At 40.3% G+C, this 27,143-nt stretch overlaps 1 protein-coding gene across 4 annotated transcripts in view; it reads right to left on the minus strand.

The window, feature by feature from the left end:
- The window catches only part of TBXAS1 (thromboxane A synthase 1), a 230,748-nt gene that overhangs the window by 79,240 nt on the left and 124,365 nt on the right, over positions 1-27,143 (minus strand). For all 4 annotated transcript variants that reach the window (XM_039708347.1, XM_039708349.1, XM_039708348.1 and 1 more), the window contains 4 exons: positions 20,977-21,093; positions 13,325-13,413; positions 10,708-10,856; positions 8,570-8,700 (listed from right to left, as the gene is read on the minus strand). In XM_039708347.1, coding sequence (XP_039564281.1) covers positions 8,570-8,700; positions 10,708-10,856; positions 13,325-13,413; positions 20,977-21,093 — 486 coding nt within the window. The remainder of the gene's footprint in view (positions 1-8,569; positions 8,701-10,707; positions 10,857-13,324; positions 13,414-20,976; positions 21,094-27,143) is intronic.

Genomic DNA, 27,143 nt, shown 5'->3' on the forward strand with positions numbered 1-27,143 from the left:
ATGTGAGTTTACTTATTTTGACTCTAGATGACAAAGCCTTTTTTCAGTGCTAAAGATCCAACCCTTCTCCAATAAAAGATATTTCTCATATGCTGTAGATTGGCAAAGCCAAATGTCCATCTTCACTTACAACAGCTGGTGAAAACAAGAGGAAAATACACACAAAACTTATTGACAGAAGCACTTAAGTCCTTCCTCCTTTTACCTTATGGGAAGGAAGACAAACCACAAGCAATGCTGAAGGCATCCTGTTGGTTTAGTGACTTCCTGTGGATTAATAGTGCTACAGAGAGCATCTGAACCTCCTCTGTTCTGCCCAGAAAGGCCCAAACTTACAGTTTTTTTGAAGGCCCTCTGGAGCTCCACCACACATCTCTTAGAAAGTGAAGTTGGATTTTCCTGTATAGGTACTCAGATGTTCCTGGTGCTATCCGCAAGATCATTCTTGGCAACTGTGGATATGCAAAGACTTAACCTGATTAAGCACCATGAAAACCCTGGTGCTTCAATTTTCTTTCTGTCCATTAGCACAAGTCCATGTTCTGGCAAACTGAAGCACGGTCATCACCTGTACTCAGCACTGCTGAGGCTGCACCTTGAGTGCTGTATTCAGTTTTGGGCACCTCACTACAGGAAAGACATTGAGGTGTTGGAGCCTGTCCAGAAAAGGGCACTGAAACTGGAAAAGGGTCTGGACCACCAGTCTGATGAGGAGCAGCTGAGGGAGCTGGGGTTATGCAGCCTGGAGAAAAAGAAGCTCGGGGGGGACCCTTATCACTCTCTACAACCACCTGAAAGGAGGTTGGAGTAAGGTGGGCGTTGTTCTTTTTTTCCCCAAGTAATACGATGAGAGGAAATGGCCTCAAATTGTGCCAAAGAAGGTTTTTGATTGGATATTAGGAAAAATCTCTTTGCCAAAAGGGTGGTCAGTTGTTGGAATATCTTGCCCAGGGAAGGGGTTCAATTACTAACCCTGCAGGTATGTAAAAGTCATGTAGATGTGGCACTTGGTGGACATGGTTTAGTGGTGGATTTGACAGTGCTGAGTTAATGGGTGGGACTTAACAAACTTAAAGGCCTTTTATAATCTAAATTATTCTGTGGTTCTGCGTGAGCAGTGTTCCAAGAAGTCATGGAGATGGCACTCTGAACCCCAGAATGTAGCTGAGGTGGCTGGCATGTGTGAATTATGGAACAGGGACATCACTCCTGTCACCTCCTGAAGAAGAAGTGGAGATACACTGCAGTGCTTGAGAAAGACCAAAAGGGAATGGAGAGAGGTGGAGGCACCAGAGAAAGAATCACAGATGCCAAGATAATGTTGTTAGGGCTGCTGCAGAGTTTGCTGGAGTGGGGCAGATAATATACACATGATACCTTCTGTCTATTCCTTGTCTAGAGTCCATGAAGCACTTTGAGCGACAACCAAGCAGACACTAAAACGCTGCCTTAGAGCAAAGGGTCAGCAACAGCAAGCAGAGCTGCTCGTGCCTGCTGGCAGCAGGTAACCAAGCAGACATTTGTTAACTTCTTGTGGCCACAGTGCCCATAAAGCCCTGGGCTCACAGGTGTTCTGAGCTGTAGAACTGGAACAGATGCAGCAGTAATGCAAAATTTTTCCAGCACACCTCAGGGAGGCAAGAAAGGCACCACTGTTGTTACTTGTTCTGTCCTTAATCTCTCTTGGGCAGAGAGACTGCATGGCTGCATTTCATGATGCAGGAACCTCAGCCAGACACTTCAGCCCAGGCCTGAAACCCAAATATTACATTTGGTAAGCCTGCAGTTCCTCCTTGGAAAGTTATCAACAGGGTGATCAAGAAATTTCAACAGGTGTACAAAATTAATAGGGATTTCAAGATCATTCCTATTCAAGGTTTTGTGGCTTTGTTGTGCTTGAATACCTGCTTCAGAAATCCTGAGAAAGTTATAAAACTCATTACATCATTAAGAAAAATTAAAAAATAACTTTTTAAAGTTTCTTCTAATATGGGAAGGAAGACAAACCACAAGCAAATGTCTTGACTTTTAAAAGAAGGTGAATAACTAAAATTCCTTTTAATATAATGCTACAAATTTTTCTCCTCAGAATCACTGCATGCTGCCCAAGCACAGTCACCAGATTTAATGTTCAAAAGTTTTTTAACATATTCTAGAGCAATTATACCCTTCTACTAAAAGCAGCAGAAATAGAGGTTTCAGAATTGTGTTCAACTCCATATTCAGCCCACATTTCCTCTATATCTTTAAAACACGCATTTACCTCTCTGGAAAGTCCACACTTCCACCTGACAAAGGCAGTGGATAATGGGATGATCAAACTGTGAGAACAGTCCAGTAGAACAGAATCACGGCATCCCTCCACAGACTTAGAAAAACAAAAGGACCAGACTGATCCTTTGTTTTACTGACTTTATTAATCAATAAAATTAGATTATTTAATATTGCCATATAGTGTGTATCCTTAAATGGACACCATCTTCTTCCTAACACAAATTTTGCTTGGTTTTCTACAAAGGCAAGAATATTGCACACTATTAGAAGGTGTTTAATCCTCCCATCTGCTGTTTCCGTAGAAAAATATTTACTTTTAAACATCTGTATTGCGTTTACACAGTTCAAACACACACACATAGCTCCTGGAATATACATAGTATTTAGCAAATTTTTAACTAACTTTTCTTTGTAATTGTATGGTTTTCCCTTGACAAGGAGAGGATCAGACTTTTTCAGGAGGATTACCTCTGCTCGACTCATTTCAAGCAGCTCTTGAATAAAATAGTTCATTAGTTCATGAAAAGGAAAGACTCCAGGGAACTACTGGGGGAGGAAGAGAAAAGAACAGAGTGCCACAGTAATTAGGTTTTCAGATTGTCGCTTATCCTCCAGAATGCAGGTACACACGCACACGTCCCTCTTCCCCTTAGGGGAGATCATTGCATGTTTATCCCTGGGAATCAGTGTACCAGAGATTAAAACTTTAACCTGGCCATAATTTCCCAGAAAGATACTAAAAGTTATTTTTCTTTATAGCACATTTCCTTTGCCAGACTGTAGAGCAAGAGAAGTCCACCCCCCTTTGCAAGTATTTAAATACCTTAGTTTCAGAGTTACTCAAAATGCAGTCTTCTGACCTTTTTAGGCTCCCATGGCTGATGCTGAAAAACCAAAGGACTTCCACTCACTAGGAATCCCTCATGCTTGCCCAGGTGTATGGGCAGCCTGGGAAAAGCAGAGCCACTGACTGTAGCTGCCAGGGAAAAGACTGGCCAGGAATGAGGATGGAAAGCAGGGAAAACTGGAGGAGGTTGCAATTGCTGACCAGAGGACAGCCTCTTTTGATCTATACTTATCACAGCAGACTACAGAGCATCCCAAAACCACACCAATTAAAAAGAGGCCAAATCATTACCAGGACTGACAGCACTGTATAGGTTCTGTCTGGCTTTACACCACAGGACTCAAAGAGAAGCATGGCTCTCATTCTTCTCATGTTGGTCTTCTGTCTGCTCTGCATTTGCATTAAAAGCATTCAAGTAGTCCGTAAGTCTCCAGCCAGACTGACTGAGCAGCAAAATGAGATGCCAGTGAATAGTTCTGGTGATACTCCCCTGTGCTTTGTCACCCTGTCATTCCAAATTGTCTTGAGAACACCAAGAAGCAGCTGATGGCCATCAGAAACATCATCAGATCACTACTGGCCTGGCATGGATTATGTGACCTCGGATTACACATTCACAGCGGACAGTATGACTGGAAAAATCAGGAAAATTCTCCTTGCTAAAGGATGCGTATTTTCAATTGTGGATTTTCTCACAGGTCTGTTGTGATTTTCCAAAAATAATCAATAACCTTAAATTGTTACAGTGCAGTTGTTATTACTATGGATTATAAATGAAGCTCTGGACTTTCACCTGCTGACAGGGGGCTTAGTTTCAGCCCACAGTTGTTGAAGGAGTCTCAGTTTTGAGCACTATGAAAGGCTCCTTCATCTAGACATCATAATTTAAAAGAAACCAGTTTGTAAAGAACTGAGCTACAATGGGATATCAAAACAGCTCTAACACAAAAACAATTTACATATCAGATTATTAAATTAAAATCTATCAAAGTATTATTTATTGAAGTAAACACATAGTCTATCTGCCCTGTCTTTGGAAATATTTTGCCTCAGGGAAAAATTTTACCCTGGGCAGATAATCAGGGTAAGGTATTTGAACATTTAAACCTTGCTGGATCCTTTAAAGTAGGTGTTAAGTGGTGCATTAAATTTGTGCTGTTTCTTCTGAGCTGGGTAAATTTGCTCTTCTGTAAATAGTGGGAAAAGCCTTTTACAATAATTTGAATCCATGAATAAATGTAATGTATTAAAATTTCTAAAGTACAGGCATTAAAATGTTTTTGTATATAAGCCAAATGAGTGGAATATCCAGGACTAGAATTATTCGAGTGACCACAGAAAGATAATATATAATTAAAATTACATCTGCACCACAAACCGGGGGGATGAGAGAAAGTGACATCACAGATCTCATATAAGCTGCAAGCGTATTATTAGATCTAAACCTGGCTGTAAAATTACTATCTACCCAAGGGATTATCTTTAGGCATTCAGAAGCATTGTTTCATTTACTGATAGAACAGGGATGATAACAGGCTGACTTTGCTTGTCACATTGTTTTTTGGCCTTCCTTTATTCTTTGTTCACATTAGCTGTAGATGAGAGGAAGACAAGTTTCAGCTAAATCAGTGTCGTGGAGCTTATCATTGTTTTACAGTTTGTTTCAAAGGCTTTTTTTATCCTTTCTAACCCCTCCCCTCAAGAAAAGAACCCCAAAGCATTTTTAATGGTGATAAAATCAATGGGGAGTAAAAGATGCACACAATGTAACATCTAGGAATGTGGCAAACTAAGGAATACCCATTGGCCTAATGCACCTCAGGGAGACCAGAAGACTTTGCTTATAGTTCTCATTATTGGCACAAAGAACCAGTGGCTGCTAGTTATATCTTGGCCTTATTAAAATTCAGTGCCAAAACTCCAGCTGGTTTCAGTGGGTACATTTCATCATTTGAGACCTAGGACAGAGGACATAATTCTCATTCACATGCAGGGCTATCTGGGACACCTCATCTCTACAGATTTAATTTCTGCATTAAATTGAAAAAAAGCTGCATTTTGTTCTGTTTTACACACCATTTTTATGTCTCTGGCAAATGTTAGTTGCCTATATTTGTAACAAGACTCATGTGACACCAACATAAAAAACATTCAAAATTCTAAAAGCATGTAACAAGACAGGCAGTGAAAAGGGAAAAAAAGAAAGCCCCGAACTTTACAGTCACTTTTGAACAATAATGATCCTGAACCACAAAGGAGATTTAATTTTCATTAAGAAATCTGTCCCTAATAGCCTAACTCCTAGCACTTGAAATAGCTCCCATATGCCAATTTTGCAAACTAAGCAGAATCCAGGAGCAGAGAGGTCTGCAGGCAGCCATGGAATTGTGCACACACTGCTAAGGCAAACACAGACCTTGCACTTTCCCCCACACTGTCCTGGTGTTGGGCAGCTACTGCCATGTGTTGTCTCTTACAGCATCTCCCAATAGCACTTCCAACAGAACCTTAAGCCTCTGGTCCATCAACCACTGTAGCCTGCAAAAAGGCTGTATTATGCAGGTTTCTGCCTCCTGATCTTGTCACTACAATCTTGGTTTTTTCTGTGCTGTCCCTTGACTGAGGGAGTGACCAGCTCTAGCAGAGCAAAGGGTTTAGCCTGTGATCCACCCCCTCAGTGCTGCGGCCACAGAAACACACTGCATTTCATTAATAGCAGTTAATACAGCAACCACTTTTAATCCACATTAGGTTGTTTCATGGTCCCTTTTATCCTTTCATAATTCACACACAGAACAGACTTCCCATGCAGACCCTGTTGGCATGAATCTTTGATTTAAAACTGTCCATACCTACAGCCACACCTGTAGGCCATCAAAAGTTCACACTGCACCTATGCAGTGGAAATGAGGTGCCTGCAAGCAGCTTATTCCCATCACCACTGCCAGAAGATGTTCCTGCAGCACTCAGCCTGGGCCAGGAACCATGTTTATGAATCACCAGTTGTTTGTGGCCAGTCAGTGGTGCTTACCATCCTTCGGATGAAAAGAAAAACAAAGACTGACAAAGGCGGGCTGAAGGAGCACCAAGCAGCATGTAGTGATAAACTGCAACAAATGTAGACGTGAGACATCACTGCAGAAAAAGTCAAAGGGCAGCAATATATTTGAATATAAATTTCATTTTTTAAATGTGTTCTGGAAGTAATGTAGGGTAAACCAAAATCCATTTTATCCTGAAAAGTGGCAGCTGTGGGGTGGAGCTGTGAGAATAAGTTGGGAGGATCCATTCTCACCTGTGCTGTTACTCCATCAGCATTGCTCTTCATCTCAGAGAGGCAAGAAACATCTCTTACACCTCAATATTAACAGCTTCCTTCATGTGGATGTTGTGAGTTTCATGCCAATTGTTATGCAAAAATTTGTTTCAGTTACCTCAAAAATGGAATTTTCACTGATATTCTTTTTTTCTCACTACACATCCCTATTCCTCCAGGAAGAGAAATTAAATGAAATTTCAGGCAATAAAAAGAAATTAAGTGGAATACAAAAAGTTAAATGAAAAAATATGAAAAGAAACTTCTTTGAACCTAAAGAAATGAAATCTTGAGATTTCATATCCTTTCATGAAGTGAAAATTCATTTTATGAAATAAAATGAAAAATCAAATAATAAAAATAGATTAAACAAAACATGGGAGAAAGGGAAATGAAATTTTATAAAATACAAAATAAAAAAGGAAAATAAATTAAATGAAACAAAGAAATTAAAAGAAATCTTGGGATTTCATGTCATGAATGCAAATGAAATGAAAAGTCAAGGAATGAAATTAAATTAAATTCAATGGAATTAATTGATTAGAAATGAAGTTAAATTTAAAGAAGTTAAAGGAAACATACCAAAATGGAATTAGATGAAATCTTGAGATTTCCTTTCCTTTCACAAAATGAGCTTTCATTTCATGAAAGGAAATGACATGCCAAATCAAAGAATGAAATGAAATGAAAAAAATGAAATTAAAAAATGAAATTATATGAAATGCAACAAAATTAAATTAAATGAAATCTTGGGATTTCATTTCATGAAAGGAATTAAATGACAAGTCAAGGAATGAAATTAAATTGAAACTTAATGGAAAAAAAGGAAAATCAAGGAAAAATAAATGAAATTAGAAGAAATCTTGGGATTTCATTTCATGAAAGGAATTAAATGACAAGTCAAGGAATGAAATTAAATTGAAACTTAATGGAAAAAAAGGAAAATCAAGGAAAAATAAATGAAATTAGAAGAAATCTTGGGATTTCATTTCATGAAAGGAATTAAATGACAAGTCAAGGAATGAAATTAAATTGAAACTTAATGGAAAAAAAGGAAAATCAAGGAAAAATAAATGAAATTAGAAGAAATCTTGCGATTTTATTTCCTTCCATGCTTGTTCTTCTTTTGTTCAAAACAAACTCTTGTATCATAGAACCAAAGCACAGGTCTACGTTCCAAATGCTTCATATATCAAAAATAGAGAGACTTTCATTAAAGTGTATGTGCCTTCACATACTTCATAAAACAAGAGTGACTAAAAACAAAAAACCTCCTCTGAGTGCCTTATGTCCAAAAAAAGATAACAAATGATTTGCTAACAATGGGCAGCCATTTGTTTGCACACTTCAGGAGTTATTTACTACCTCTCTTTTTAGCCATCTCAGCTCAAGTGACTGCTCTAACCAGACATCCAGATTCTTCCCATGTCCCAAAGCAGCAGGAACTGGCACAGGGCTCTGTGAAACCTGCTTCAGTTCTTAGGGAGAGACATTCATAAAACAAGAGTGACTAAAAAAAAACACAAAAAAAAACTTCTCAGAGTGCCTTATGTCCAAAAGAAGAGGTAACAAATGATTTGCTAACAATGGGCAGCCATTTGTTTGCACACTTCAGGAGTCATTTACTACCTCTCTTTTTAGCCATCTCAGCTCAAGTGACTGCTCTAACCAGACATCCAGATTCTTCCCATGTCCCAAAGCAGCAGGAACTGGCACAGGGCTCTGTGAAACCTGCTTCAATTCTTAGGGAGAAACTGGGTTGAAACACTCAGTGGGGGCTTTTTTTCCCTCGTTGAGGAAAAGTAGTGTAGACATGACACATGACTTTAGGACAAGAAAAAATTCCACAGTCTGAATCCTTCCTTCTGGGTCTAGAAACTGGGCTGAGCAGTCATCCTAGATGCAACTTTTCTTCATCCTTACTTGAAGAGAAACACTATGAGAAGCAATTTTGGAATGTGTTAACAATTCTGCCTGATGGTACATAAAGCCAAAAATTAATCAAATCTTCACTAAAACACTTTGAATGTTCAGAGAGATTGTGTTCGTTTTTCAAACGGAGGCTTATGCCACTTCCAGTTTTTCCTGAAAACATTTGCTTATCTATACATTTATCACTGAAATAGCCTTACCTGAGTTGCATCTTGCTGGTGTCTGTAGACAATTGCATTTTTTACGGTTTGGATAAAGAATTCATTAAGTTCCTTTTGTTTCTTGTTGGGAAAAATGCGTAGCAATGGGATCATTATGGATGGGAAAGAAACTGTGAGATTTTAAAGAAGAAAACATTGAATCAGACTGCGAGCATATATAATAGTCCCACTTACTCTTCCTTAATATTATAAAACTTATCAAGTGGGATGTGTTCCTTTGAAGAAAACTGATTTTTCCTCTCTTCCTCTCCCTTTAGCAACCTGTGAGGGTGGAAGAAAAAGAGGATTCCCTTTTGGAGATGTCCTGCTGGCCAGGATTCCCTTTCCAGACAGATGCCTTCCAAGCTTGTTTCCACAATGCCTCAGGACTGTGGTTCAGATTTTTGGTGTCACAAAGCCACTACAATAAAGGGGAGCATTATTCCCCTACCTGTCCAGACAATTACATAGGGAAAGCGGGGGATCTTGAACTGGCCTAGCAGCTCGTGGCACCAACATGTGAAATTGGGTATTTTTCATTCCTGTTTTCATTCCTGTTTACAGGCCCCATCCCTTAGGGACCTATACAAAGGATGGGGCTCTTTAGCAGGGCCTCTTGCAACAGGACAAAACTAAAAGAGAGCAAATTCAGATTAGATATAAGGAAGAAGTTATTTACAATTAAGCTTGTCAAACAGGGGCACAGGTTGCCCAGAGAGGTGGTGGATGCCCCATCCCTGGGAACGTTCAAGGTCAGGATGGACGGGGTTCTGAGCAAACTGACCTGCTTGAAGACATCCCTGCTCATTACAGGGTAATGGACTAGATGAATTTTTAAGGTCTCTTCCAACACAGACTATTGTGTGATTCTATTTATTTTGCTTCTCTAAACAGGCCACAGACTCAGGAAGTGGGATATTATCAAAAGGATGCTCTCCAGTCCATACTTTTATAGTCACAACCTAAAAAACTGAGTGAAGTCTTACATTCTAATAAACCCCTCATTAACTTATGAACAACTTAAGACTAACAAATCAATCATTGGAAAAAACCTGTCCTGCCAACAGGGCAACTACATTGTGGAAACTCTCACCACATTAATGAATGAGCAGAAAGAGATGAATCAAGGAATTCAACTCCAAACACTACAGAAACTTTTCTTTGATGAAGGACACACTGCTCTTAGATGTATAGGGGCACCTTTCTGTCCCTTAAGAAATTGGTGACAAATCACATTTTGCAATCAGGTTAAACACTAACCCCAGGGCAATTTGGATACACAACTCCAGAAGGAAACAGTTGTTTTGCTGAGAGTACAGGTGCAATCTGTAATGCCAGCAGGATCAGATGGGCACAGGAAACTTTGCCACAGTGCCACCTGATATTACTGTGTGCAGGTCTAGATACCAAGATGATAAAACCTCAAAAACCTTGATTATGCTGTGGCTTTCTCAGCTGTGATTCTTAGTGCTCTTGAATTATCAAGATCATCACCACCATGAAGCCCAAGCTTTCATGCCCTAGAACTACATGGTTTTATACCCCACTCTTGCATTGCCTAACTATTAATCTAAAGTAAATGCATTCTCTTCAGGACACTTGTGATTTTTATCCTTCAGAGCCATCAACCAGGCTGTGGACAGTGTTCAAAAAAGACTTGGCAGTACTTACACAATCTGTTTATACTCTTCCACCTCTTTTCTTCAGTGGGTTGTTAATGGGTGAGATTTCAATCTCTACTAAACAAATCAAGTGCACAAAAACTTTACACTTGGGTCCCAAAGGGCAATTACTCTGTTTCAGTGAGAAGTGTATAAAAACAAGTACTGTAGAAACTCAGGACCCAGAAACTTCTCTGTCAGATGAACCTGGAGCATTCACCCTGTCAGATGAACCAGGAGTGTTCCTGGACTCTCCGTTTCTGGAGTAAGTTTCATTAATGGTGACAAGACCTGTAGAGCATATGGTGGAAATTTCAAGGGTAGAAGTGGCCTGTGGGTTGCATTCTGAATCCCTCTGAAATAATGTGTCAGCTATAATACTTCCTACTCTGGCTTCAGCATGAAGCAATTTTGCAATTTTAGAATGACTTTTATGAAATTACCACAAGAAAGTAAGCAGATGTAGACTATACTCACGGATTAGAATGAGAAGAGGCTTAAACAAAGACATTTCAAAGAATGTTCTGCAATTCTTAACAAAGGGGTCATCAGGATTCTTCTGAGAATCCACCTCAGTTCCAAAAGCTACGCTACCAACGACATCCAAGGTAAAGCAGTTGTAACACCTGCATTTAATTGAAGAATGATCAATTATTATCTACAAATCAAATATCCATTAATATCCTGCTTCTATGAACATCACACAGCATTAATTTTTGCCACTGAGTTTCCTTTTGCTTTTAGATTTGAGCTTTGCCAACAAGAGATGTTTCCATCATTCTGACAAATGGTGATGCTTGGTAATGATCACTTTTTCCACACCTACAAAGTGAACATATTTTCATACAGCTCAGTAGTTCCACTAAAATTTTATTAAAAACAATTTAATTTGTTATGACCTAGAAATCAAATGTAACACATCAGAGATGCATAAACATTTTCTTAGTATGCACCTTAATAAATGCGATCATTCCTTTCTCATTTTTAACTGCAAAAACCACACTTATTTCCAGTCCAGTCTAAACTCTCAGAGACAAGAGGTTCTCAGATAAAATTAAGATCCTTAAGGATTTCCTTCTTCTTCTTCTTCATACCTCCTTTGTAATGTAACTCTGTGGACAAAACCAAGAGAAACTGACACCATGTGAAATCTGTATCTGTGCAGAGGAGCTGCCAGTGCTTTGAGAACTCCAAATGATCTGTGGACCATGATCTAGAAACATCAGCACTTACTAAATGCCTCCCTGCACATCTCACCATCTATCCAGTTGTCTTACCATCTTCATTTTCCTAGTAGGCTTTAGCAGCTCTATTAAGTTTTGAGATGGGTGGACTGAGAATGTGAAATATTCTTGGAATTTGAGTCTTCTAATCTGTGGTGAAGTAAGCAATGTCTATACTTCCATGCTTACAAAAGGCTAATATCAATCTCTGGTGTTTCAATCTGAGTGAGCATGTATGAAGGGAAGAACAGGAGCCAGGCCCATTATATCCTGCATATATTATGTGAATCAGTATTTCTAAATGACAATCTTCTCTGATCACACCAGAGAAGATTTGAAAGATAATGACAATAATGCAAAACTCACTTATTTTTGTCTTCAACTCTTATACATACATACACATAAAAAGCATTAGAAAGTTAAAATGTTAAAAGGAGGGGACATTGCTATAAAACAATAATTTCAGAAGGACTCAATCATCTACCTCTCCAAGGTACTGAAAAATAAAACAACCTTAAAAACTAAATTTTGATTTGTTGGCAAAACACAAAACAGCTAAAGACAACTAAGGTCATAGGAGGTTACAGATAGGTCTTTTAATCCAAAAAAACAGCTCCCAAGGCAATTCTGTAAAACTGCAGTGGAATGAGAATCACATTTATAAATACGTCAAACCTGCTGAAATGGTAGTATGGTAAAACAACTGGAAATATCATGTTCCGAGACAGTCAACATCATTCATTTATACTTTCAAAGGGTCTTTTCCAAAGTGTCTCTTGAGAGGTGAAACCCAATAATGGATCAATAGCTAAAAGACCACTCAAAGACAAAGGACAAATGGAAAAATGGAAAAGACTGGAAGGACTGAAAAGGTCAATTTTCATCACAGCACTAGGCTAAGTATAATATATTTTAAGGTTTCACAGCATCTCTTCAGCTGTTTATTAGAGAGATCTCTGTGCACACACACACACATACTTGCATGTGCACATGTACTTGAGAAAAGATAAATAAATTGTGGCTAAATATCCATTTCTTTTGATGAAACAATATTATTTGTGCTGCTTCAGTTTGGGAAAATCATTAAGAACTTCAGAGGGCACTGACCAACCCAGCAAATGAAGTGTAAGCAAAATGAAGCAAAAATAGTGCCTGTTAGAAAAAATGCAGTTGAACTACTACCCAGGATCTTAGAGAAAATGCATCTACTCAGAGAAGGAACTAGACAGTGTGGTGAAGAGTTCAGTGAAGGCCTCTGATGCAAGAGCAACAGAAAAGATAATCGGATATTAAATGCATAACAAATGAGAGAAAGTACAATACAGAAAATATTAAAATGTCATTTGATAAATCAATGGTGCATTTTTATCTGGAGTACTGATCCTGTTGCTTCCCCAAAAGCTAGCATGCAATGAGAGGGGGTTATGAAGAATGTGGTAAGAATAATTAAGTGCTCAAAAAAACCTCATTTAAAAAAAAAAAAGGCAAAAGAGTGATGGACTAGATATATTTTATACTAGACCAATTCCTATATTTGTACATTATTGGCAGCCTGCAGAGAACAGACTGGACAGGGACTGATACAGCCTTCCTTTGTCCTTCCAGCTGTTAAAACTTTATTAAATAACTGCCAGAAATACATTAGATGCTTTACCAAAATTACTTTTCAAGTATGCAATGGCTGTCCCAGGAAGAAAAGGCTTTTATCAGACACACCCTCCATTAAACTATGATCTCCATTTTTTAAAGTGAGGGAGGAAAAAAAAAATCTTTTCTACAGTAAGTGTGAATTTTGAATAACTGCTGCTATTGACCTTTTCTTCCCCCTTTTTAAAATAATCTGCTACTAATTTTTGGCATGTAGAACATACCTCTGGATATCAAAACCTTTCCCAGAATCTGCATAGACTTTCAAGTTACACAGCAGGATGTCACAGGTCTGGTTTATCAGTGGTGTCATCTGGAAAGGAACATATTGAATTGTGAAAAGGCATTAAAATGTTAAGAAAAAAACACCCCAAAAAATTTAGTTTTAATTATTTTTATCTGATATATGGGATAGAGCTCTCAGGTTCCTTTGCAGATGTTGCTAGGCACTTATGCATAGTTAAGATGAAATGTTGGCACTTTCTGCTCAAAATAAACCTACACATGACAGGGATGTCCTTCTCCAGCTCTGGGCCTAAATGCAAGAGGCTGTGTCACCTACCTGACCAATGGTCCTTGCCCCACTGTGGCTACATATCATACCCTTCTTCAGCTCTGGGCCTAAATGCTGTGTCACCTACCTGACCAATGGTCCTTGCCCCACTGTGGCTACATACACAGAGACCTATCAGGCAAAAATGTCCCCCTCGCTGTTTAATCATCCCAAACAATGATTTATCATGTTCTTTATTTGCACTGCATTGCATTTAGGTTACATATGCTCCAGGGCAGAAGGCATAATGCTTTCCAAAGTCCTGTAAAGGCACTGGCATCAGTTCTATCCTGCCATCTCTCAGTTTGAGGGACTTAACCTGTAACTAGAAAATTACTCTGGATACCACTACAAGCTGCTGAGGGCAAACTGCTATTGATACAGGAGGAAAGGTTTTTCTCAAGTGGTGATGCCATTAAATGGACATTTATGTGAATTTATTCATCTAAGGGTTCTTTCCAGTCACTGACACATGCTGGCCAGGTAGACTGAACCACATCTTGGCTGTAGCCAGCAGGGCAACACTCTCTTCTTTAGGTTCTCAGGGAAACCATAGCACAGGCAAATATCAGGGCCTCATTAAAGTCTCACTTTCTGTCTCTTTAGCTTCCTGCATATGAGGAATCAGACACTTTCCTGATTACACCAAATGGGGAGACAGAGGAAGGGGGTAGCAGCAATCCAGCCATGAAGCAAAAGGAATTATATCCTAAAGCTCTTTCCCATATAGACTACCAAGAGCAGCCTACAACTTAATACCAGAGTCTTGCCTCAACAACTATGTGTACAAGCATCAGCAATGTACACACAGAAACTTGTCTTTCCTTCCTGAACTACCTCCTTCAGCATACGGATATCAACAAACATGAGAACAGACTTATCCCACTCCTCTGACATTCTGGTTACAAAAAAAGACTTACTGCAGCCTCGCAGCACACTCTGAGAGCTATGCAGCCTGCCCAGCCAAGTCCATTTTGCTTGGCACTTCTACCTCTGTGAAACTGGCATAACACTTTGTGCACAGGCACTCTGCCATCTTAACACATGGGCAAGACTACACGCAGTCAAAAGGCCAGCGCGGGAGCATCCAATATGTTTTCCAGAGGCACAAGTCTGACTCAAGAATGTGTCTAGCTGCTCTCGAGGTCCCATGCCTATATGAGAGAAATTACATTGCAAAGCCATGTGGATTTGGGCTTTGCCACAGTCTCACAAGACAACTCTGGTGCCAGATTAGTGTTTGGTAAAAGCGGCTGTTAACTTTTGGGAGGTGCACACTGCAGTTATGTGGCAACCTTCTTCACCTTTTGGCTTTCCAAAGAAGGTCCCCTGCAGCATGATTCTTCTCAAAAGAAGCTTCAACCAAATTAATACATCTCTGTTCAACAGATTGAACCAAGGTGAAATACTTCATAACCTCTGGGTCTAGGCCCCCCCATTGAACTGAACCAGCCAAGGAGAACAAAATGAAAATCAGTTTTTTAACAGGTATGATGTTTCTGAAACAGATGGTGATCATTTCAGATTTTCCTTTTATTGCCTTATTTTCTCTCTTATTCTTCATCACATCACCAGATCTGTAACCAGCCAGCTGGTTCCTATCACTTTTCAACAGCTGGCAGAGACATCAGGGGCACGTACGTCTGGCCAGGGCATCCCACAGCACCTCTGCACTTTGCACATTCCACCAGCCTTTAGAAATACTGTTGCAATTCTTTCCTAGCCATGAGGTATTTTTATTAGTGAATCTAACCAGGAAAACAGGGAGGGGGTCACATGGATTTGATTTACTGTTAGCATGATAATAACAGATTCATGTCAATAAGACAATTATTTGTATATGAAAGCTACAGGGGATATCTACTCTGGAATCCTAGGCTGGGTTTGGGTTTTTTATTCCCCTGGGGGACATAAATTAGTGCAAGATTGCAAACTACAAAGACCACAGACTGAAACATTCTCAAGTCTCGTAACACCTCAAAATCTTTGTCCGATTGTCAAACAAAATAAAGTAGTGTCAGGGGAGAGGAACTATACCAAGCATAGAAACTTGACATGTTGATCTACACTGCCTTGGGTATCAGTTACTTCCTATACATTCTGATTTGCCAGTCAGAACACAAAACCTGCATAACCTGCCTGAGATTCAGTTCTTGGTGGGTAAATAAGCCCCAGCTGCTTTGTGTTCAGATTGGCTGAGAGTAACAGGATGAAGAAAAATCTAAACAATATGGTCCCTGTAAATATTTGATCTGACAGTTATCTAATAGCAAGAGTAGCCCAGAGTCCAAATTTCTTTCTTTCTGCCAAAGAAGAGCATTTGGGGTTAGGGTTTTCATGATGCCAGGGGCTTTGCTGTATAAATCCTGCCAATATGCTATTTGGCACATAACAACAATTAGCTTCTGATTCTGCATATGCACAGTGCACGTGGATCTTTGCACTATTCAAAGGCATCAGAGTCACATTCCTCTAGTTAGATGTGGCCCTCAGTATTCATCGGTATTATTATTCCCCTTATTATTAGCATCCAAACTAAAAGCTAGAAGGCTGGATCATATTCACTGTAGGCAGACACATTGGAGACTTTACTGTTCACAGACAGCAAGCAGAAGTCATGTTGGGCCTCTTGTCCCACAAATGTTATGAAACAGAAAGGAGGGAGAAGGGGAAAGAATACATCCCTAACACAAGAATTGCTTCTCTTCCAGATTTCAAGTCCCTGAATAAAACCAGAAAAAAGAGCAGAGTGTCAGAAAGATGTTTTGCGAGAGGATTTGTTTCCATCACTTGAGAGTGCAGCTGTGCTATTCCTGGGCACAACTTAACAAAATGAGCAGCTCAACAAGATACTGGCCTGTATCTCAAGTTTATGCACATTTCACGTACCAGTTTTTACATCAGTGATTTGTTTTGCCTTTTGTGAACACACTTGCTTGGTCCAGCAGTGACAGCAGTTTCCAGACACTCCCAAAATGCCTTTGACCAATGTGCACAGACTAACAGCAAAGGAAGCCTTAATGGTTGGACTGTCAGATCTTATGTCCTAGTGGGATATGAAAGATCTACACACCTGAGAGTGACTCTAGAGGATTTTTCTGCACTGTTCTGCCATGTTATTACAAGTTCTGCTTTATGTCTCCCTTTGTTTGAAAGAAATGCCTCAACACAAAGTCTACAGGTTATTTAGGACAATGCTACATTAAGCTGTGCTCTCTTCTTTAATTTTTGTATTCTGTTTTGTTTAAATGGTTTGTTAATGGAGGAAAGGATCCCTGGCATACTGATAGGAGATGACAAGACTACTGCAGCACCATCAAAATAAATAAAAATCAATAGGTTTTCTGCTGGTGTTGGCTGTAAAAGAGAGTAAAGCTATTTATCAAGTCGGACAAGTGGTCCAAAACTGCAGGATCATCATAGGCACCATAGCAAAAAGAAGAGGAACAAAATAAGAAATACTAAATAGGGAATCAAGGTTGGTACAGCAAGATCACTAACATGTCAGCTTGTTTCAATACATAACAGCTGAGGAGAGCATGACAAGAACACTGGGAAATGTTACTATTACTTAGAGACTCTAGATTTTATAATTCACCAATTCCAAATGAATTAGATCTTGGACCAACTTTCAGTGACTGGTGTTGCTCCCACTTAACAGACAGAAGTTGTTTCATGTGCAGAGAATTTAAGTAGCTTCTCTCAGATCACCCACAGGCAGTCAATGGCAGAGCTGGAACTGATTTCTTGGCTTTCCTGCCTCCTGTCTCTCATTTCTCATTCTTAGTGCTCCCAAAGCAATGGCATTATGGGGTTCATTCAGGGGTCTTACTGGAAAGAGCTTATCATTAGATCTGCTACCAACTCCAGTGGCATCTCACATGGGTGCTCCCCAATCTTACTGCAGGATCAAGCTTGTGAGTCTATTGCTTTATTCACCATAGTGAATATAGTATTTGTGTTCAATGCTATCCAGCCAAATCTTCCTTCAGCTGGCGTGGACTCCTTTAGTAATCCTTACATGCTTGATAGAAAAAGAGCATTAAAAAGGGAGAACACCCAACACATAGAAATCCATAAAAGCAACAGTGAAACGGTGCACAGCTTTTAAAGACAAATTGAGAAAAGAGAAAGCTGGAGAAGATGTCAGAAACTCTTGGAAAATGTTACTAAAACAACTCTCTGCAGACACACAGAAATCACTATATTGGCTACCCAGCAACTCTATAACCTCTGTTTCAGTTCATTTCCTGTAACTTTGAAAAAATTCAAAATTTCTGGAATCAACTCTTCATCATTTGCTGGCTGGCTGTTGGAGATATTTGCCATACTACAGGGAAATTCCTCAAGCTCAGTGAACTTCTCAGTGACATTACACTGCTTCTCTGATGTGACAAGGGCAAAGCTCGCCTCTGCCCGCAGCCCCAGGTGCCTCTGTGGAGCACTGCAGGTTAAATCTTAGCAACACACATTAGCTCTGTCTTGAGCCTTGTCCTCCAGCAGCCAGGCCAAAGTGGCTTCTCACTTCTCATTCGTGCTGAAACTTCTCATTGATAGCCCTGAAACAGTCCTTTCTTGAGTTTCTGAAACAGAGATACCAGGAACCTGTGTTTCTGAACCCTCTGTCCTTGTATGGGGAGCACAAGGAGTTGTTAACATTTGTTGCTCTGTCACAGGCTAACAGCTCCCAATTCTTTTAGATCATCCAAGACAGACAAGTCTATGTTTGGAGTGGCACTAGGGGCTGCAGCACTCAAGGGGAACCACTCTCCAAAGACACTCATGAGGTCTGCAGTCTCTGCAGTGTCACTGTGGAGTCTGCATAGAGGAACAAAGCTAAGGCAGTCATCCAGATTGAACAGAGTGGAAGACTTTGGTGTGGGATTTTGTCAAAGGAATTGATATCTTGGAAGGAGAAATAAGGAATGTCCTAGAAATATTTATAAATATGTATAAAATAGCATATCTAGTTTCTTATGTAATAAATTAGTACCAAATTTGTGTTTGTAATTCAAAGCAGAGAGGAAGGGTTTATTATAAACAGGATGTCATGCAGATAATGCTGGATACTCTGTAGTATGGCCAATACCAGAACATGGTATTTTTGTTTCCATGCTGCTGTAGAGGTTCTGAGAGAGTACCAAATATGGGAGAGTTAAAAAGTGAGATCATAATTAATGAGCATTGATTTCCTTTGTGAAGTGTCGGTATGGCTTCTAAATTAAGCAACAGCAGAAAAAGCACATGGGCAAGGACTTAAGTTGCATTAACCTCAAATCCTAGTATTGCTAACATATTTGGGTAGAAAATGAAATGCAAGCCTGAGGAGCACATCCGTTCAACAGAGGTTCCTAATCTCTCACAGGCTTACTGCAAGTGTCTGTCTGTGTAGGGATGGACAGACTTCTGGGGAAAGCGTGGGGGAGAAAAGCAAAGCTGAACCTTTCAGAGAGACCTGACCCACTCCTCTTTTTCCCACTTGCTGTTGAATGGGAGGAGAAAGTGACAATTTCCAGGTCACCCTAAGCCCATGCAGAGTCACATGCCTTCCCACAGAGCTTGGAAGAGGCAGCATGGGCAAAGCTGATTATCGGGCTAAAAATAAATATCTCAATCTTTGCATGCAAGACAGCTACCAGGCACTGGCCAGACCTCCATTTTACCTCCTACCATTATTCCTGCAGTCCACCTCCACCAAACGGAGCGCCACGACTTCTCCTCCCAGCCCAGTTGGATCAGCCAGACCCTGCAAAGCCGTGCATGCCCAGCCCCAAAGCAGGATCCCTGAGGCTCCACTCTCCTACCCTCACCGTGCTCCTCAGCCAAGCCTGCCTGGCAGGTGCCGGCAGAGGTTGCTCTCCACAAATTGAGGGGAGTGCAGTGTTATCTTTTGTTAGCCATTATTCCTGCAGTCCACCTCCACCAACAAGCCGTGCAAAGGGAGTGCCACGACTTCTCCTCCCAGCCCAGTTGGATCAGCCAGACCCTGCAAAGCCGTGCATGCCCAGCCCCAAAGCAGGATCCCTGAGGCTCCACTCTCCTGCCCTCACCGTGCTCCTCAGCCAAGCCTGCCTGGCAGGTGCCGGCAGAGGTTGCTCTCCACAAATTGAGGGGAGTGCAGCGTTATCTTTTGTTAGTCCACGAGCAAAGAGCCGATGACCCGCAGTAAGGCAGGATTAATTTCCGCCAGCAAAATGCAAAACTCTCCTCTCCCCACCACGCCATGTGCAACTAATCGCTTGCATATTTAAACACCCTTGCCTTGCTGAAATTTCGTGATGGAGTTGGTGACAGAGCAAATGTCAGGGCGCATAACCAATGGCATTGTCAGTCGTGATTAATCAGCATCTCCGCCAGGCTCGCGGCCAATTAGAATTTACCATAATAAGGAGGTGACAGCCGGCGTTGCTAGGCGACCGCTGTCTATGGAGCCGGGAGAGCCAGACACATTTAGATGTTACTGTGGATTTCGACAGCGGCATGTCAAAACAACACAAGCGTCTGCCCAGTGGAAAATTTTACAACCCAGGACTGGGCACCAGAGTGAGGCATGATTCCCTTTCAGAATAAAACATAAAAAGGAAGTGGTGATTTTTTTTTGTTTTTGTTTTTTTTGTTGGGGGGTTGTTTTTTGTAGTTCTCCTTGAAAGAAGACTTTAGCCAGTCAATCATCTATATACATTTAATTAAGAGATATCGTATCACTGGAACAGGACTTTGTTACTGGGTAATGGGTTCCCATGGCTGAGCAAATGCTGATACATTTATAGGAAATTAGCAGCAGGTCAGCACAGAGACATTTATTTTCAGTCAGAGGTATTTATCTGGCAATGACATTCTGTTCCAGTGACTTATTTTATTATATGAAAGGATTAAAGAATAAAAGGAGGGAAAGGGAAGGAGATGGAGAAATGAAAATAGACTGACAGCAGTTCCTGTGTTAACATGAGAGTTGCTGACTCTGCACATCAAGAAAAGCTTATGTTCCAACTGGGAGCAATAACCTTTCCCGGAGTTAAGCTTACTCCTAATAGGGCAAAGGAGAGGAAGGGGTCAGGGTCCTTCTTGAGTATGCTACACCTTCCTGGACAAACTGACTTAAACAGAAGAAGACAAAGAATCATATCCTCAGATGAGTTATTTGGATTTTCACTAGTCTATGATCTGAACCATGCCATATGGAAGCTCTGCAGCATGTGCTCTTCAGGTCTAAATAAAGTGGCACAAAGTAGCAGGTTTTACCTATCCTTAATATGGACCTACATAAAGCAGATGTCTGCACAAGTCTTCTAAATTATGAAAGCAGCAATGTCTACACCTTACCTCTTTCAGTTTGGTATCGCTGAAGGCTGGGGTCAGAAGGCTCCGCACGTACTTCCATCTGTCATCACGAAGACAAAGGATGCTATCAAGCATTGGCTTGGATATCAAGTTCGGCTTCTAAGTTGAAAGAAAACATAATTCAATTTTAACACAAATGAAACTATAGCTACTCAAGACTCTGGAACTTGGGAAGACTGCTCAGGAATGGCATTGCACTGCTGTCCCACGAAGAGAGGTTCAAATCAGTCCCAAACACCAAGCTAAACACGGATGAGGCTGGAGAAAATTTCTCTTTTGCTGCACTCATTTTTTCTTGAGCTTCAAAAGTCCTGGACCAACTCCTCTCTCAGACTGCTCTGGTTCTGATGTTCCTGGCGTTCTCCTGAGATCGCCTTCACTGAACCCTGGCTTCTTCCCTATCTTTCTAAGGTGACTGGCAAGAGGACTTGTCAACACTCCCTCTCCGTGTGACATGAGTGCCAACGCACAGCATGCTGGTGTTGGTGGGGGACACAATTTCTGGTGACAGCTGGTATGTCAGACTGTTACATGCATTTTAAAAGTCTTCAGAAAATATGTTGATTATAAAGCAAGTCCCAGTCCTTACTCTGTTTATAAGGAACACACTCACTAAGAAGTCATGGCCTGTGACTCCTACAGCTGCAGCAGTTAGTCAAATATAGTAGCTTAAAGCACTATTCCATGAAGTTCTGTACCAAAATGACTACTGTGAATGTACTAAATCTTCCCTGCCATCTAAGAAATTCTTGTCTAGAAAACAGTGGTATTCACCAAGGAGTAAAAGGATATAAAAGACAAAAGAGAAAGCACATCAGAAAACACACTTCTGACTGGAAGAAGAATCAGAAGATGTCCAGCCTTACAGCACAAAATACTGTATCTTATACTATGTCAGAAGATGTTTCCTAATTGTTCCTGAAGATCTCCAATAACAGAGATTCAATAACCTCCCCACTCAAACTCTTTGAGTGCTGCACTACTTTTACTGTGGTATCACAACCTCTCTCATTCTTGCTGAAACTTGGGTCTTTGTGCTGTCCAGGCATATTGCAGTCATCTACTCCACATAACACCATTTCACTCAATACACACTTATCAGTTATGCTACCTAGGACTGTCTTCTCAGTGTTGGTACTGTTCCTCTGCATAGTCTTGCTGATTTACTTCTTATGGTACAGTCCCTCTGACCCAACAAGGTACTCCAGGCAAGAAAGGATTCCCCCCTGCCCCAGGACATTCTGCAAGCTCTATTCACCCTGGAATATTACACTGTACTTATGAACTGGTTTGTGGTTCCCTTCAACTTTCAGACTTCTTTCTGAACAATCACTCCCTAGGAAATTATTCCCCGGCCTTTCTCCTTAAAGCTGGTTTCTCCCCAGAGCCATATGTAGAACCTGTCTCTTTGAACTATGACCATTCCCTTCAAGATTATTTGTGCAACTGAATAACACCACCTCGAGTTTTAGCCCTTTCTTTCATAGCCTTTTTCATCCTTACCAGCTTTCTACATAAATTGTTAGCATACTCAGTGCCAATAAATCCATAATTTTAAAAATTTCAGAACAATACTTCAAAGAAGACACCCTGTGCTCCTCCCTTCCTTTCCAACAGTGGATTGTTCCAAAACGCGTTTCAGGCATTGTACAGCAATGTCCTCCAGAAAAAACACTCTAAGATTGGTGGATGTGGGCAGAAGGTCTACACTTCTCTGGTTACCAGGAGGTACAGAGACATTAATTTGTGCTTGTGAGATCTTCTGGATACTGCAGCAGCAAACAGTTCCCCATGTTATCAGAAGAACTGTATCCATTTTACTGGCAGACACCCAAACACACCAATGATTTTGGCCATCCCAATGCCATCTGTTGATCCCTTTTATCCTCTGACCTTTCCTTTCAGTCCTTCTTTCATTACTACAGTGCATGTAGTATGAAAATGAATTCTTACAACCTTTTACACACCTGGATACTTCAGTATCATTTTGTGCCTCACTATTTCTGATTTTATTGCCGCTATATGCTATTTTTTTTATCCTTTTTCTTGGAAATCTGACCTACTTTCCAATCTGTAAAAAAACAACTTCTCTTCAGGAGCCATGAAGAACTGGCAGTTTAGCTATGCTGGTCTTCCACTGCACTGCCTTAACTTTCTTCCTTATTGGAAGAGTTTGCACTTAATATCATTTCTTTAAGGAGCTGCCAGCTCTCCTTAACACCTTTTTCCTTTACACTTGCCAAATTCTTACTACACTGCATAAGCTTGTAAAATGCAGAAGCCTATTTTATATTGCAAACAGGCTAATGGGATAGTTTTACATTCTCAGCAACACCGTCCAGTATAGTAAACTAACATCACTGGGACAACACTACAAACCAGTTTTGAGCAAAGATGAGCGGCTTTCAAGTAGAAAAGTACGTATTAAGCTGAAGGAAGATATTGACTTAGTTACTGTCATCAGATGACTACTGTAAAACAAAATAAGGGCACTTTTAAAATGCATGTATAGACTATTCTGTTTTGTACGATAACAAGGAAAACCTTGGATAGGCTGTCAGAGTTGGAACATCTTGGACTGTTTTCTCTCAATAGCCTCTTTAAATAAATAATCTGTTTTCTAACTTGTCAGGTATGTTTCCTGAAGATCACAAGGGCAGCTAGAAAGAACATCACTCAGTGGAGCACTCTGTCATTCGTTACAGATATTCAAAGGCACAGTAGAATCAGAAGAAAGAGCCTCTAGACAATTGGAAATGAGCATCATCCTGTCAGAAAGTCCTGTATGCTACCCTCTGCTTCACAGATCTTCTGTGCTGCTAGGACAGCCATTTACTAAATCTTGACTCAGCTGGGCACTAAATGAGTATTCCTTATATCTTCAGTCTTCATTTCAAACCCTGAGACCCAAATTGCAGTGCTCCTGAATGCTCACTGAAATCAACAACAGAGAAAGCTGAAAGCCTTGATCCTGTGAATGCATTAGTCCAAGAAATCAGGTCATTGAGTGCAGCCCCCAAATTAGCAAACACTCTCAGACCTGTGTTTCAACCACCAGCCTTCACTTCTGCTTTATAAAGTGGATATATCACATCACCTCCTCAGAAATGCTAACGATACATTAACATTTCTGAGGCACTTAGAAACTACAATGAAAGAGCAGAATAACAATTCCCACAAGGAAATTACCAATTTTGTCTTCCAAGCAAGGTTTAAATAGCATACAGAGAAAAAAAGAAAAAAAAAGAAAACCAGAAAAAAATTACAGGGCAACAATTGGAAAAGTATTTTGCATCCAGTCCTAAATTGAAGGCTGCCCAAACTGTGCACTCTGTAAGACAAATCTCCTTTGCAAGACAAAGCTCCACTTAGATAATAACAGATGTGATATAAATCTCACTGCATTTGTCTTGAAAGCAAATTCCCTTCCTAAAACCAAACATTCACCCTAAAAAGTGCTCCTAATTGCATAAAGACTGTATACAGCACATTCACAGAGGGACCCAGTTACTGAACAAAAAGCCTGTAAACTATAATATTATAACTACAACACTAACTATAACATTGCCTTTTTAGCACTCTACTTTATGACAGCAATGCTCCCTTAACATAATTTTGGTGTGCTCAGTATTATATATATATAAATGCCACAAGGAAGGAAAACCAGCTTTGGCCATAAATTATTTTACTCTTTATCTTTAAAACTGGGCACACAAAAATATGTTTGTGTTTATTGGAATACCATCAGCACGACTGTGTATAGTAGATTTCATTTATCAGGTTTTCCTTATTGTTTCTGCAAACACTTTCCTCCTAATTGCATAACCTATGTTACAGGTTCATATAGCAGGAAAGAAAATAGATTTGGTATGAGAATGAGCCTGAAGTATCTCAGTGAAAGATGAAGTGTCATCTCTTTTCAAATGGACAAAATACTAGATGCATCTAAAAAATCTTGGGCTTATAAAAATCACCAAAAAAATTACCATAGGAGGAAGCTGTAATATTTTCAGGGGCAGTATTTTGAGGCAATCAGGATTGTGTTCTGTCTAGCATTATCTAAACACTGAACAACTGCTCTGCACTTCTTTCTCCTGTGTAATCAACCATTTCTGGTACAGCAATGCTCCATGAAAACTACTGGCAGCATGGTAATCTCTTGCAGTGTACCTGCAAGTGCTGCTGAGTTCCCACAATCACAGACATGACATCAACCACAACAAGGAAAATTGGATTGATCTGCCTGCAAACAAATCCTTTAAAACATCACTGCTTTTAAAAGAGAAAATAAAATAATATTTGCAGATGAGTGGCATCTCTACAATTGATACAAGAATTACCTCCCCCATAAGGTGTTCCTCAGGATGACCCCTCAGACCCAGTTATTGGCTTGTTTGTCATGAGTCAATTTGGCTTCCTCTGTGTTACTAAATAATTCAGGCAAGTGAATCTTTGGCTCTAAGGCCAAGTGGAACAGAACACCCCCTGTCCCCAACGTTAAATCCCTTTCCCAAAAACAGTGGAAATATCCAAACTGCTTCTGGTCATGGTACATGTTCTTCTCCTGAACTGTGCCCAGACCATGCCTGGGAGAAAACTAATCAATACACAACAAAACTGTGCTAAGAAGCACATGTCAAATGGATATCTGTAGGACCTATTCATGCACCAATATCCTGTCACTGTTTTATCTTGGAGTAAAACTGTAGCCTTCTGTGATTCACACAGTATTTGTTCCTTTCCCAAGTTTGTCACTAGCAGGCTAGACTGAACCTCTGGCGGACAGCAACGACTGCCTAGAGCAGAAAGAAGGGTAACAGCACCATTATGTTCCCTTAGACACCTCTTCTAATTTCTTTGGCAGAAAAATGAGGGATAAAGTTTTCCCAGCAGAAGGCGGTTAATGCAGCCATGCACTCTTTAAGTATCCTGAGGAGATGAATCTTCAAAGAAGCTAAAGGGTACCTTTAAAGACCTTTAAACACCACTCACCTCCACAGAACCAGCTGCTAATCTTCTCCATGTGCTCTGACAACATAGTGAGAAACGAAACGATAAAAAACAATATCTCAGACACTTTGTTATCTTAAACTTGGACTTAATCATAGCCCACTCCTAACAAAACTAATCAAAAACAATTTACTTCTACAGGAGTCAAACGTCAACAGTCAGTCTGCTCAGATTCAAACAAGGAAATAAGCACTAGAGCACCCAAAATCCCAAATCCAAACAGTAACTCCAACACTAATTCTGGCATTAGTCATCCCTAGCAAACAGCATTTGCTTGCATGTAAGCTTTCTTCTAGTCCCACAGCTGTTGTGGGATCCAGCTTTAACTGGAATCCCATGCCCATGTTCCCCTGAATTTTAACCCTAAATCTCAACCCTACAACCCACACCAATGAAAGCCATTTGCTCCTCTCTCCTTCAGCCTTTCTTTGGTATCCATGGAGTATCCAGAGCTAAGTCTAACTCCGAGTTCCTCCCCTTTTCCCTTTTTAGGGAAGTTTCTAGGGTATATTCCCAGGGTGAGGGGTCATCTTTCTCCCGGCCTTCATGAATGCCATGCAGTTGTCTGTGTTAGCTCTAGTGGGGGGTGGCTCCCACCCCAAGGGAAGCTCCAGAAGCAATGAGCAGGCAGCAGTGCTTGCACATCACTGGGTTAACTTCTTCATCTTCTTATTTTCAAAAAGGTTTGATGTCCTTTTCTTGCTAAAAATTCCCTTGTGATTAGGCATTACCATCCTGTTTAAGAAATTGCATTTTTAAACTGAATTTAATGAAATGGAAGTTAATAAAAAATGAGATAGAAAGTTCGTAGCTTGAAGTCAAGACACTATCCCCATACCTCAGACAGGAATTATAATAAAATCTCTTCTTCAGATTACTCATTCAACTCCCCTTGACTGACAGGTCATCACCACCAGTTCAGCCAGCAGGTGGAACCAGCAAACCCATGAACTGCCCATATGGTATTTCATCCAGTCAGCGGCAGTGGCGTGACACTTAACAGATCAACATAACACTTGCTCTTAAAAAAAGCAACAGAAAAAAAATCCCCGAGATATCTCCAGGAATACATCTTACCAAGCTTGCAGTAAGTAGATCATGAAAGTGGGAAAGCAGGAGATGCCTCCATATCTAATATA

This window comes from Passer montanus, unplaced genomic scaffold (assembly GCF_014805655.1).
Source record: "Passer montanus isolate IOZ18808 unplaced genomic scaffold, ASM1480565v1 scaffold20, whole genome shotgun sequence".
Lineage (NCBI taxonomy): Eukaryota > Metazoa > Chordata > Aves > Passeriformes > Passeridae > Passer > Passer montanus.